This window comes from Convolutriloba macropyga, chromosome 13 (assembly GCF_964194025.1).
Source record: "Convolutriloba macropyga chromosome 13, txConMacr16.3, whole genome shotgun sequence".
Taxonomy (NCBI): Eukaryota; Metazoa; Xenacoelomorpha; order Acoela; family Convolutidae; genus Convolutriloba; species Convolutriloba macropyga.
Genome location: NC_134480.1, coordinates 41,127,381 through 41,141,833, shown reverse-complemented (window position 1 = coordinate 41,141,833; position 14,453 = coordinate 41,127,381). Strand labels below are relative to the sequence as shown.

Sequence of the window (14,453 nt, the reverse complement as noted above, 5' to 3'; positions counted from 1 at the left end):
AGTCACAAAAAACGCTAAAAAAGCTAAATTCAATCATCTTGAGAACGAAAATTTAAAATTGGACAACAAAATTTCAGAAATTTTTGTTTTTTTACCGATAGACATTATTCCGAGAACCTTTTATTTTGCTGTTTAGAAATGTAAGTAGAATAACTTTAAGTTGCATTTTTCCTGATGTTGCTATATATAGCGAAAACATTTGTATTGTAATGGAACTTTTAATTAAACTTTATTGGTTTAGCTTTTTAACAAGTTTCTTGATTTTTTCAGCAACTGGAACTCATCTTTTGTATAAACCATACAATCTCTGTTTGCCCATTTGTGGCAGCAAGCACAGAAATCTGTTCTGTTGCTTTGCTGCAACGTTAAAAGGTCTCATCTTGCTCTGAGGCCATTCTTGACCGTGTACCAGGCATTACACAATATGAAACCATTTAAGAAGGTTTAATAAGTTTAAAAATAATATTAATTAATTAATAAAATTAAATTTTCTCGAAGTTGAACCTTGCATTGGCACTCTTTTACATTATTAATAGCCGTACAGCGGTAGCACGGCGATTTTTGTTACGACCATATGATGTCACAACCACTTCAAATCTGCTTTTTTCATTCGTTCATGCAATTTCAACTCATTTGCGTGCGTGACGTCATTTTTCACTCTTGGAGCGAGTTTTTTTTTGTTCATTCGCGTGATTAATTTTTTGGTCACACGTGACTTACCTTTGGTCTGACTTTTTTTAAAACTTTTTTTGAGACTGCAGATCTACGAAGCTATTGCGGCTATTTTCTGTCAATCTGCCTGCTATGTTGTTGTTTACGTTTTAACTTTTTAAGTCAAATATCAGGCCCGGAGATTACGGAGAAAATCCATACTGAGCGAAAACGTAGATTATCACCACGTATTGCATCCCTACTGAATTATTATCGAAAATTGTTTCTTGAGTAGCTTTCTTACTCGTCCTTTTCCTTACTGGTGTGGCCGAGTCATATGACGAAGAAACTTCTGACAGAGATGTACCAAAACTATTTCCACAGAAGCTACAACGAACTCGACAGCTGCACCTGGAGACTTCTATGCAACTGTGGAATCTGCAAACCAATGAAAAAACTCGTGCCAAACGAAAACTGAAGGGTTCCACACCCGAGGGCTCCGACCCTAAAGACTCTCCTACTACTACTACTACTACTACTACTACTGAAATCTATCTCCTATTGATAGCCTTTTCGCTTGACCATTTTTTCGTCAAAAGAAAAAACAAAATATTGAATGTATATAAGTTTAACTAACCCCTTTACAACCTCCAAGGATACAGTTTGATGGCTGATCTAACCGTATGTGCCTCTGTAAGTTATGCAGAACCAGTTTTCAAACTTCAGCTAACATCTAGGAGAACGTTTTTTAAGAGCTGCTCATGGGGAAAAAGAGAGTTCTAGACGATAAAATTAAGGCGTCCACTGCTGCACGAAAAAAGGTTTCGTATGAATTTAAATTGTTAGATACTTGTTAAAAACCAATAACTTATTTTTGATATTCATTTTTGTGTTTAGATTGACAATGAAGTCAGAAATGTTGAACGACTCGTCAAATCTGTCAACGAAAAAAATAAGGCTAAGTTTGAGGAGTCTCTGAAAAAGTAAGTTTTGTTGGAAAGATGTAATCTACAATCGGAGATATTGTGCATATTGATAATGTTTCAAGGTGTCATGATGCCTACCCAGCCTTCAAAGATGCCAAGCAGGAATTAGGAGATGTCGAAGACGACAATGAAAAGGATTTCGAGAAGAAAATGACAACTGAGTTGGAGTTGTGTCAAAAGTCATCAGTAGGTGATCTTAATGAATTATTTGCCTGACTTATAAATGTAGATCACTACATATTATATTTTGATTGCTATTTATCATATCTTTTCTCTATCTTTCGCATCCGATGTTTTAATTTTTGACTGTCAGAATTTATAAATATACATAGGAGTTGACTTGTTGCCCCCGAGTTGACCGAATACCTTTTTAGGGGAGGGACTTTCTTTTAATTGACCCCTTTTTAATTCTTTCTAATTTTGACTGCTGTCGGGATTGACTTGCCGCCTCCGACTACCCTTTTTAGGCGCGGGACTTTCTTTTACTTACCTTTTTTTGTTTTGTAATTGGCGAAAGTTTTTGCTGCTAGTATCCCATTTTGATGATGATAAAAAGCAACAGTTAAGTAGATTTGTTTTTTAATAGCCGCAAAGCGATAGCTGGGGCTATTATTGGCCTTCTCTTGGTTTTTTTTACGACTCGAAGAGGAGTATTGGTTTTCTCTCGGTCTTTTTTTTACAGGAAGTAGATTTATTCACGCGGCATTTTGACCTAAAAGCGAAAGTGAGAAAAGCTGTCTTGGTGAACAGATTTTCGCTAAGCGAGAGAAGTTTTTTGATCATGTGCTGCGTTTAGTGAATGACTTTTTGACTGTGAAAAGTAGTTTTTGACGGAATGGCACATATAGATAACCGTTTTTAGCCGTTTTTTCGTCTAAGTGGCCCAATTTTTTTGCTTTTAAATTGGTCTCTTGTAGAAATAAAGTTTATTCGATACTATATTCAAATGTTGACCTCGGAAATTGATGCCACAGTGTTTTGCAGAGCCTGAAAATGCGTTTCAAGTTAAAAATTGGCACATTTCTTGATTTTTCAGTTAATTTTTGGCTTTTTTCTATTAATTTCTTCATTTTTGGATCTTTTAACCGTCTTTTTTGTCAAGAAATCAGTTAATATGGCAACTTCTCTTTGATAATTTATATACTGAACGCCTCTTTCTACCTCGATGTAATTTTGTTTCATGAAATTGTACATATGCTAATCCGATTTTGGTAGTTTTTTTTCCCATTTTCGTCAGTTTTTTGTTTGTATTTTGGTTGTAATTGCTAGAAATAGTTTTTTTGTGCAACATGTGGGACTTCAATTTCGTTTCAATAAAATTGAATCAGTTTTTGGCTTTAAGTTTTGAAAAAACAGTTAAAACTTTTTCATAAATGCAGTCTGAACTTAAAAGTTCTCTGACCATTTTTTTTGCAAAATGTTTCAATGTTTCGTATTTATGAATTCTGCCTTTTCCTATATTTTGTTCTCTTCAGGACGATAGATCTTTACATCAGATGACTAGTTACCTTTTCTTCGTCTTGAATGCTGAGCACTGAAATGTATTCGTTTTTCTTGAATTTTTAAATTGATTTTTCTTTCAAAATTTAAGAATGTCTTTTTGTTACGGTGTTCATTACATTGTGCCCATATTATTCACATTCTAGTTAGTACCATTCTAGTTTTGTCTTGGCACCTACATTTATTTTGGGTATATTGATTTTTCAGTTGTAAAAATGAAGGATTTCAGCTTTTTCTTAGATTTTCGTCATTTCTTTGGTTTGCAATTGATTTCATTCAGTATAAGGCAGTACTGAGAGTTTGATAGCCAGCCTTTTCCAAAATTTCTACTCATGACTATTTACTGCAGCTTTCTTCCGGCCTCGGTATTAATTTAAACAATTTTTTTGCCTTTGAATATTCTTCTGCTGCTTATGTCTTCTCTATGATCAATTTTATTTTTGATTTAGTATGAAATCATGTTGTCTAGCATATGTACAACATAATCAGGTGTGTGTGTGTGTTGTTTTTTGTCTTAATTGCAGGGATTAGAAGTGTAATTATAGGTGTTTTCTGACTCTTAAATTTGAGCGTTCTTTTTTGAAAAGATTTTAGTTTCTAAGAGTATTATCTCCCGTTTGCTTTCGCGATCTTTTTCAGATTAGAATCATGAATTATTTGAGGGCTAATGATAATATTGTCTGATTTTTCAGATTATCAGGTTTTCGACCACATTAATTATTTTGAATTTGTAACGTTACCAAACGTTTTCAATAATATAAAATTTCGCTGCATTTTGTTTCTCTTGTTGACAGTGGTTTAAATTTCACCAATTTTTAGAGCAGACTTGGAGAAGTAGTTATTGGTTTATCACAAAAGGTAGTTGCTTCCGATGCAATTACTGTTTTGTTAGTGAAGTTTTGACGGTTTGAGTCGCTTCCGGAATTCTTCCGGCTATGTTTTTTTTTTTTTACCGGAAGTACTATTCGTTCAGACGCTGTTTTGACCTAAAAGCGAAAGTGAGAAAAATTGCCGTGTGAACAATTTTTTTCTGAGCGAGAGAAGTTTTCTGATCATGCGCGGCGTTTAGTGAATGACTTTTTGACTTTGAAAAGTAGTTTTTGACTGAATGGCACATATAGATAACCGTTTTTAGCCGTTTTTTCGTCTAAGTTTACATCAGTTAATATAACAACTCCCTTTTATATTGAAATGTAAACCTCGGAAATTGATACCACAGTGTTTTGCAGAGCCTGAAAATGCGTTTCAATTTCAAAATTGGCTTATGTATCTTTATTTTTTAGTTATTTTTGTGGCCTTTTTCTATTAATATCTTCATTTTTGGATCTTTCAGCCGTCTTTTTGTCAAAAATCAGTTAATATAACAACTCCCTTTTATAATCCATTTAATCAACTCCTCTTTCTATCTCGATGTAATTTTGTTTTATAAAATTGTACATATGCTAATCCGATTTTGGTAGTAATTTTTTCCAATTTTGTCAGTTTTTTGTTTGTTTTGTTTTTAATTACTAGAAATAATATTTTTATTCAATATAAGGGACTTTAGTTTCGTTTCAATAAAAATTCATTCATTTTTCGGCGTTAAGTTCTTGAAAATCAGTTAAGATTATTTTCATAAATGCAGTCTTAAAATTTTTTGACCTTTTTTTGCGAAATGTGCCAATTTTTCGTATGTTTGAATTCTGCTTTTTATTTTTTTTATTCTGTTCAGGAGGATGGATTTTTTCTCGGATGACCCGTTGTCTTTTCGATGTCTCGAATGCTGAACAATGAAATGTATTCCTTTTTCTTGACTTTTTAATTTGATTTTTAACTTTAAAAAATCAAGAAATTATTTTTGTTACGGTGTTTCTTACATTGTGTCCATGTTCTTCACATTCTAGTTAGTATCTTGCTAGCGTTGTTCTGGCACTTGCATTTATTTTCGGTATATTTATTTTTTCAGTTGTTAAAAATGAATGATTTCAGCTTTTTCTTAGATTTTCATCCTTTCTTTGGTTTGCAATTGATTTCATTCAACATAAGGTAGTACTGAGTGTTTGATAGCAAGCCTTTTCCAAAATTTCCACTTATGACTATTTACCGCAGCTTTCTTACGGCCTTGGTTTTAATGTAAACGATTTTTTGCCTTCGAATATTCTTCTGCTGCTTATGTCTTTTCGATGATCAATTTAATTTTTGAATTAGTATGAAATCATATTGTCTAGCATATGTACAACATGGAGCAAGTGTGTGTTGTATTTTGTCTTAATTGCAGTAATTACAAGTGTATTTATGGTTGTTTTCTGTTCTCAAATTTGAAATATTTAATTGATTTAAGGATTTAACTTAGTTTCTAAGATTATTTTCTGCCGTTTGCTTTCGCGATCTTTTTCAGATTAGAATCATGAATTATTTGAGGGCAATTGATAACCTTGTCAGCTTTTTCAGACTATCAGTTTTATGACGACCTTAATTATTTCGGATTTTTAACGTTACCAAACGTTTTCAATAATATAAAATTTTTCTGCATTTTGTTTCTCTTGGTGACAGTGGTTTAAGTTTCACCAATTTTTAGAGCAGACCTGGAGAGGCAGTGAGATAATAGTTTAATACAAAGGGTAGTGGCTTCCGCTGCAATTACGGTTAGTGAAGTTTTGACGCTTCGAGTCGCTTCCGGAATTCTTCCGGCTATGTTTTTTTATTTCGTCGTCATGATTTTTGTTACGACCATATGACGTCACAGCCACTTTTTATTCATTCGTTCATGCAATTTCAACTGAATTGCATGTGTGACGTCATTTTTTGCTCTTAGTGGAGCGAGTTTTTTTGTTCATGCGCGTGATTAAATTTTTGTCACACTTGACTTACCTCACTCTCAAAAATGACTTCCTCAATTTGAAATTGTCTTTTATTTACTTTAATTCAAAGAGATAAGGTCAAATGGGTGTGTGTCTTTCTAAATGAAGGTTATTTGAGATCAGCTAATATAGGCAGCAATAACTTCAAGCAAAATATAACATATCAGCCTTCAATGAAAAGACGAATTTTTTTGGTCTGTCTTTTTTACTGTTTTTTTGAGACTGCAGGTCTACGAAGCTATTGCGGCTATTTTCTGGCAATCTGCCAGCTATGTTAATTTACTATCGCAAAAGTGAAAAAACGTTCATAATTGATGTTCATCTTGTTCCGGGATAGGCAGCAGTTACTAATTAAATACTTAATGCTGTACTTGAGACTGAATCTATGTAACAGTTCATTTTTGTTTAGAAAGACCCAGTGATACTTCGCAATAGCTTCAAAACCCTCTTCCTCCAAACAGTTTACCCTATCATGTAGTCCTACGCCTTGCCAAAATTCGCTCTGAATGATCAAGAGGCCTTAAGTGTTAGTAGAAATGACATTATTTGGAAGAAACAAGTCGAAGAAAGATTAGCGTTGTCATTTGTATATCTGCAAATTGTGTGGACTTTCTCGCGAACCTATGCTTTTGCATTTGAAAAAAAAGAATTAACATTTCTCGATGAAAAATCAATACAAATACGGTGTTTCTTACATTGTGTCCATATTCTTCACATTCTAGTTAGTATCTTGCTAGCTTTGTCCCGGAACCTACATTTATTTTCGATATATTGACTTTTTCAGGTGTAAAAATTGAATGATTTCAGCTTTTTCTTAGGTTATGTCATTTCTTTGGTTTGCAAGTGATTTCATTCAACATATGGCAGTACTGAGAGTTTGATGGCAAGCCTTTTCCAAAATTTCCACTTATGACTATTTACCGCAGCTTTCTTCCGGCCTTGGTACTAATTTAAACGATTTTTTGCCTTTGAATATTCTGCTGCTTATTATGTCTTTTCTATGATAAATTTTATTTTTGATTTAGTATGAAATCATGTTGTCTCTCTTATGTACAACAAGTAACAGGTGTGTGTTGTCTTAATCGCAGTGATTAGAAATGTAATTAAAGGTGTTTTCTGATTCCTAAATTTGAGCTTTCTTTTTTGAAAAGATTTAACTTAGTTTCTAAGATTATTATCTGCCCTTTGCTTTCGCGATATTTTTCAGATTAGAATCATGAATTATTTGAGGGCTAATGATAATATTGTCAGATTTTTCAGATTATCAGGTTTTCGACCACATTAATTATTTTGAATTTGTAACGTTACCAAACGTTTTCAATAATATAAAATTTCGCTGCATTTTGTTTCTCTTGTTGACAGTGGTTTAAATTTCACCAATTTTTAGAGCAGACTTGGAGAAGTAGTTATTGGTTTATCACAAAAGGTAGTGGCTTCCGATGCAATTACTGTTTTGTTAGTGAAGTTTTGACGCTTCGAGTCGCTTCCGGAATTCTTCCGGTTATTTTTTTTATTTCGTCGTCGCGATTTTTGTTACGACCATATGACGTCACAGCCACTTTTTGTTCATTCGTTCATGCAATTTCAACTGAATTGCATGTGTGACGTCATTTTTCGCTCTTAGTGGATCGAGTTTTTTCGTTCATTCGCGTGATTAAATTTTTGGTCACACTTGACTTACCTCACTCTTAAAAAAGACTTCCTCACTTTGAAATTGACTTTTATTTACTTTAATTCAAAGAGACAAGGTCAAATGGGTGTGTGTGTCACTCTAAATGAAGGTTATTTGAGAGCAGCTAATAGGGGCAGCAAAAACTTATACGGATTTTTATTCAAAATATATATAACATCAGCCTTCAATGAAAAGACGAATTTTTTTGGTCTGTCTTTTTTACTGTTTTTTTGAGACTGCAGATCTACGAAGTTATTGCGGCTATTTTCTGGAAATCTGGCGGCTATGTTAATATAAATATTTTTTAAAATATTTTTAAAATAATGAAAGAGCTACCGCTCTTTCATTATTTTTTCTTAAGCTGGATAGCATTTTTCGAGTGTTTGCTTTGGTATTTCTGTGGTACTTGATTAAATAAGCAAACCTTTCGTATTTTTCTTTTGACGCCTTGAGGCGCTTTTAAAGTAAAGTGATAACCAGTTGCAGCTTATTCGATGAATTATGTCCATCGGCGTCTCGAAGGACCAGAATATGGGTCTGAGAATGATTAATTGTATGGGGACTACCGTAACTACTCTACATATATTTCTTACATGCATCAATTTTAGTTAGGCAAATGTGATGGGAACAAGTTTCGATTAAAGTTCAATATTGGTAGAAAACTCGCCTTTCGTTTTGACTCTTTTTAACTCTTTCGGTACTTGTTAGAAACCTATAATCCAGTTAAAGTAGGAGATGTAGGTATACAATATTAGGGCACGTTCTGACACTTTTTCAACTGTAAGTTTTGAATCGTTGGAGTTCTCGTCAATTTAGGTATGTTGTACTCTCATTTTGCCATCGGCGCCCCCCCCCCCAAGTTAAATATTTTCGATGCTTTTCTTTTGCTTTTTTTAAATAATTCCTATCGCTTTCTGATTAGTTGAATTGTGCGTGTGTTTGTGTGTGTGTGTGTGTGTGTGTGTGTGTGTGTGTGTGTGTGTGTGTGTGTGTGTGTGTGTGTGTGTGTGTGTGTGTGTGTGTGTGTGTGTGTGTGTGTGTGTGGGGGGGGTGTTTTATGCCATATCTGGAAAATTTCCTTTTAGCTTGACTCCAGTTGTTCAATCCGGTGCTTTTTGGCACCCCAGAGCTGCAATGCTATCGCCATTGTTTTGAGACCATCTTCATTGCCTTATATTGCTGGATGCTCATTGCGTTATTGCGGAATTGTGCTTAATATTTGTCTCAGTTTAAAGACTACATAAATTTAACCCGAAAAACATCGTAAGCTTCAGATAAGATTTGTTTAGGAAGCGCTTTTGAAGCAGATGGAGATGGTGAGAGACAAAGACATTGAGCTGAGTGAGCAATCGACGGAGTTGATAAAGTAAGTTTTCCAGACAAATATGATTTTCATACTTATTGACTTCCAGTCTTGTTGAAACGATCATCCACCTTTATTCAATGGGTGGAAATTCTTCATGGATAGATTGATTTCCTGGTTTTGCACAATTAAAATGGTTACTACTTACTTGTCTACCTGTCAGATATTATTAACCTATATTGATTAAAGAAATTAATTAAAGAAATAACTCATACACTACCAAGTAGTATATCATCGATAATATAAATGCTTAAATTCGGAATTTAACCATTTTTTGTTTTTAATGAGGGTACTCGATCTCAAATCTATGCACTCGAATTCTCCTTTATCTTTTATAATAAACAATGAGTGGTACAACAAACTGTTCTGCTTCGTTTCTCCGAGTTGAGACTGGATTTGCATTCAAAAGAGAGCTAAGCGGTGATTTTTCTTCGGAAGCTTGAATCTGGTTCCATTGAACAAAAAAAATCAAGTTCAACCCTTTTTACTGGCAAGGTTGCAAAAATTTATCAACTTAAAACTGTCTGTTTAAATTTAGAATTACAATTTTTTTCAACACTAGAATCTGAAGTAACCATGTCTTGGAAAAAAGATTGGTCGGGCCTACTTGGCACAACTACGTTATCTTTGTTAGATTGTGATTGTATTCAATTTGTCAAATGGATGTTCTTAAGGGATCTTCTGAGTGACTTGCAGGGGCCAACTGGTGACAGCGAGGGCGACAAAGAGGATGAGGAAATTGACGATGATGAAGAGGACGAAGAAGAAGAAAGCGAAGACGAAACCACTGATCAGCAGGACGCAAAAAGAGCTCAATCAAAAACAACAGGCATGTCAAACCTTGATGTAATAACATCGCAAAACAGCTGAGTCGTAGTATTTCTCAGTCGTTTCTTCTACTATGCATATATGACCATAAAATCTTTTAATAGCCGCACAGCGATAGCCTGCTCTGGTTTTTCTTACAATTCAAAGAATTTGAATTGTATTGGGGCGCTGTCTTTTTTTAAGATCTGTTCTCATTTCCATGATTTTTGAAGTCAAATTGGAGTAGTGGTTTTGGTCACGCCGAACCAAGAAGTGGAGCAAAAAAGAGAGTGGTTTTGCGGCGTGAAATTTTTTAAACCTTAATTTTAAAGTAGAGCGAGAAAACTGTTTTAAAAATTCGCTTTCTCACTAGTGGTTTTTGTTCACATGCGGCAATTTCACTTTAATTTTTACTGTTTTTTTTTTAATTTTGTGGATCGGATTTTTTTAATGGTTTTCCCCATCCATTCCTAGTTCATTCTAGGCCTATTTTTTGTTTTAACCAAATTTCCATTTCTGGCTAGTGTTTTTTTTGTTCACATGCGGCATTTTGAAATTGATTTTCTGTTTTTTTTTTTGTTTTTTGATCTAATTTCTTTTAAATATGGTGTTCCCAATTCACTCATAGTACGTTATAGGTCTAGGATTTTGTTTAGTCAATGAAAATTTTTTGAATTGTACGTCAGGACTTGTCCTGCTATTTTATTTTTTTAATTTCGTCCGTCGCGATTTTTGTTACGACCATATGTCACAACCACTTCAAATCTGCTTTTTGTTCATTCGTTCATGCAATTGCAACTTAAGTGCGTACGTGACGTCATTTTTCGCTCTTAGTGGAGCGAGTTTTTTGTTCATTTGCGTGATTAAATTTTTGGTCACAATTGACTTACCTCACTCACAAAAATGACTTCCTCACTTTGAAATTGACTTTTGACAATGAGATACTAGTCAGCAGTTATCATTTTGCTCAATTCGGAAATTTCATTTAAACAAACGAAAACATTGAAATGTCCCAAAAGTTATGAAAACAGTAGAAAAAAAACAAAGAACTTCAGAAAATCTAAATTCAATGATCTTGAAAAAGAAAATTTAACACCAACTGTAAAACAAAATTTCAGAAATTTTGGTTGTTACCAATTATCAATATTCCTAGAACCTTTCATTTTACTGTTGTGTTTATTGTAAGAATTTGAATCAATATAATTGTAAATAGAGTAACTTTACACTGTTTTTTCCTGATGTTGCTATATATAGCCAAAACATTTTGTATTGTGATGCAACTTTACATCAAGTTTTATTGGCTTAGCTTTTTGACAACAGTTTCTTGCTTTTCCAGCAACTTCAACTCATCTTTAGTATAAACCATAAAATCTCTTTGTTCTTTTCTGGCAGCAATCACAGAAGCCAGTTCTGTCCTGTTGCTTTGCTGCAACGTAGAAAGGTCTCTTCTTGCTTTGGGGCCATTCTTGACCGTGTACCAGGCATTACACAATATGAAACCATTTAATAATTTTTATTAATTTTACAAATATTATTGTTTAATCAAATTAAATTTTCTCTAAGTTGAACGTTGCAGTGGCACGTTTAGAAGGCCACTCTTTAACATTATAAACAGCCGCAGAGCGATAGCAGGGCAATTTTTGTTACGACCAAATGACGTCACAACGGCTTCAAATCTGCTTTTTGTTCATTATTTTATGCAATTTCAACTGGAGTGCGTGTGGGACGTCATTTTTCGCTCTTAGTGGAGCGAGTTTTGTTCATTCGCGTGATTAAGTTTTTGGTCATACTTGACTTACCTCTCTCTAAAAAATGACTTACACACTTTGAAATTGACTTTTTTTTACTTTAATTCAGAGATAAGCTCAAATGGCTGTGACAATCTAATTGAAGGCTATTTAAGAGCAGCTAATAGAGGCAGAAAAAACGTATACAGATTTTTAATCAAAATATAACATATCAGCCTTCAATGAAAAGAGGTATTTTGTTGTCTGTCTTTTTAATTGTTTTTTTTTTTGAGACTGCAGATCTACGAAGCTATTGCGGCTTTTTTCTGGCAATCTGCCAGCTATGTTTATCCTATTCAGAGTATAAAGCAGTAAAAAAAACTAGCTTTCTGGAAGTTCTCAATGAGTAGAAAACCCAATTGTGGGTTTCTAGGCTGGCGTTTAACATTTTGTGGATACTTTAAATCTCTTTTTAGACATAATAAATTTACAAAAATTATTTTGCGACAATGTTTTACTATGACTGCGAAGCTGTTAGCTAAGCAAAGCTATATTACGGTACCCTTCTTTTTTCTTTGTTCCCTCGTTTGATGCTTTTTTTCCGTTTTAGATTTTCTTCGCTAACCCATGTTCACGGTTTTGTTCCAGCGTTCTTGTTCATGTGTTCATATCTCTTTTGAGTTGCACTTGTGTGTGACGTCATTTGTTAACTCATTAGCTCTGATCCTCACTCTAAATAAATTTTGTAACCAAAGGGCAACAGCTTAACGGAAGCTGGTAAAATGAAGGCTTGAGGAGTAAAAATTAATTAAGTGCTTCGATAATTCAAATAATACCATGGCTCTTAAGTCTTCTCAACTTCTCGATATCGGCAATTTGCCTACTATGTTATTTGAGGTCGTCAAAGAAAACTAGAGGTCGTCAAAGAAAAATTTTGGTGTGAAGGGCAATTCTAATTAGTTTAGAAATCTGCGCAATTGGTAAAAATTCATTTTGTAAAAGTCCTTTTCAGTTAATTTGAAACCCTCTCCACCCCCAACTTATTTTCCCTTTACTTGCACCACCCACTGAGGCTAACCTACCTAACCTTAATATGGCTACAACAACCATAACCAGCGCTACGCCAGTAGAGATCAATTAGTCCAACATTAGTAGATAATCTAATATATTCTTTGATTTGTTTTGTTTTTCCAATGTTCATGTTTTTTTAATAGCTGCGAAGCGATACTGGCTATTATTGGGGACATCGTGGTTTTTTTAATAGCCGCACAGCGATAGCTGGGGCTATTATTGGCCTTCTCTTGGTTTTTTTACAATTCAAAGAATTTGAATTGTATTGGGGCGCTGTCTTTTTTTTTTAAGATCTGTTTTCACATTTTCATGATTTTTGAAGTCAAATTGGAGTAGTGATTTTGGTCACGCCGAATTAGGAAATGGAGCGAAAAAGCGAGTGGTTTTGCGACGTGAATTTTTTTAAACCTTAATTTTAAAGTAGAGCGAGAAAACTGTTTTAACAAAAATTCGCTTTCTCACTAGTGGTTTTTGTTCACATGCGGCAATTTCACTTTAATTTTTACTGTTTTTTTTAATTTTGTGGATCGGATTTTTTTAATGGTTTTCCCCATCCATTCCTAGTTCATTCTAGGCCTATTTTTTGTTTTAACCAAATTTCCATTTCTGGCTAGTGTTTTTTTTGTTCACATGCGGCATTTTGAAATTGATTTTCTGTTTTTTTTTTGTTTTTTGATCTAATTTCTTTTAAATATGGTGTTCCCAATTCACTCATAGTACGTTATAGGTCTAGGATTTTGTTTAGTCAATGAAAATTTTTTGAATTGTACGTCAGGACTTGTCCTGCTATTTTATTTTTTTAATTTCGTCCGTCGCGATTTTTGTTACGACCATATGTCGTCACAACCACTTCAAATCTGCTTTTTGTTCATTCGTTCATGCAATTGCAACTTAAGTGCGTACGTGACGTCATTTTTCGCTCTTAGTGGAGCGAGTTTTTTGTTCATTTGCGTGATTAAATTTTTGGTCACAATTGACTTACCTCTTTCACAAAAATGACTTCCTCACTTTGAAATTGACTTTTGACAATGAGATACTAGTCAGCAGTTATCATTTTGCTCAATTCGAAAATTTCATTTAAACAAACGAAAACATTGAAATGTCCCAAAAGTTATGAAAACAGTAGAAAAAAAACAAAGAACTTCAGAAAATCTAAATTCAATGATCTTGAAAAAGAAAATTTAACACCAACTGTAAAACAAAATTTCAGAAATTTTGGTTGTTACCAATTATCAATATTCCTAGAACCTTTCATTTTACTGCTGTGTTTATTGTAAGAATTTGAATCAATATAATTGTAAATAGAGTAACTTTACACTGTTTTTTCCTGATGTTGCTATATATAGCCAAAACATTTTGTATTGTGATGCAACTTTACATCAAGTTTTATTGGCTTAGCTTTTTGACAACAGTTTCTTGCTTTTCCAGCAACTTCAACTCATCTTTAGTATAAACCATAAAATCTCTTTGTTCTTTTCTGGCAGCAATCACAGAAGCCAGTTCTGTCCTGTTGCTTTGCTGCAACGTAGAAAGGTCTCTTCTTGCTTTGGGGCCATTCTTGACCGTGTACCAGGCATTACACAATATGAAACCATTTAATAATTTTTATTAATTTTACAAATATTATTGTTTAATCAAATTAAATTTTCTCTAAGTTGAACGTTGCAGTGGCACGTTTAGAAGGCCACTCTTTAACATTATAAACAGCCGCAGAGCGATAGCAGGGCAATTTTTGTTACGACCAAATGACGTCACAACGGCTTCAAATCTGCTTTTTGTTCATTATTTTATGCAATTTCAACTGGAGTGCGTGTGGGACGTCATTTTTCGCTCTTA

At 33.8% G+C, this 14,453-nt stretch overlaps 2 protein-coding genes across 6 annotated transcripts in view; one reads left to right on the top strand and one right to left on the bottom strand.

The window, feature by feature from the left end:
* Nucleotides 1-14,453, bottom strand: part of LOC142352235 (nucleoporin p54-like) — a 608,913-nt gene that overhangs the window by 385,337 nt on the left and 209,123 nt on the right. The window lies entirely within an intron of this gene.
* Nucleotides 1-14,453, top strand: part of LOC142352231 (nephrocystin-1-like) — a 181,398-nt gene that overhangs the window by 112,189 nt on the left and 54,756 nt on the right. For all 4 annotated transcript variants that reach the window (XM_075404688.1, XM_075404686.1, XM_075404687.1 and 1 more), the window contains exons 2-6: nt 1,405-1,472; nt 1,549-1,634; nt 1,700-1,823; nt 8,939-9,015; nt 9,687-9,841. In XM_075404688.1, the coding sequence (XP_075260803.1) occupies nt 1,413-1,472; nt 1,549-1,634; nt 1,700-1,823; nt 8,939-9,015; nt 9,687-9,841 (502 nt within the window). In that variant the 5' untranslated portion in view covers nt 1,405-1,412. The remainder of the gene's footprint in view (nt 1-1,404; nt 1,473-1,548; nt 1,635-1,699; nt 1,824-8,938; nt 9,016-9,686; nt 9,842-14,453) is intronic.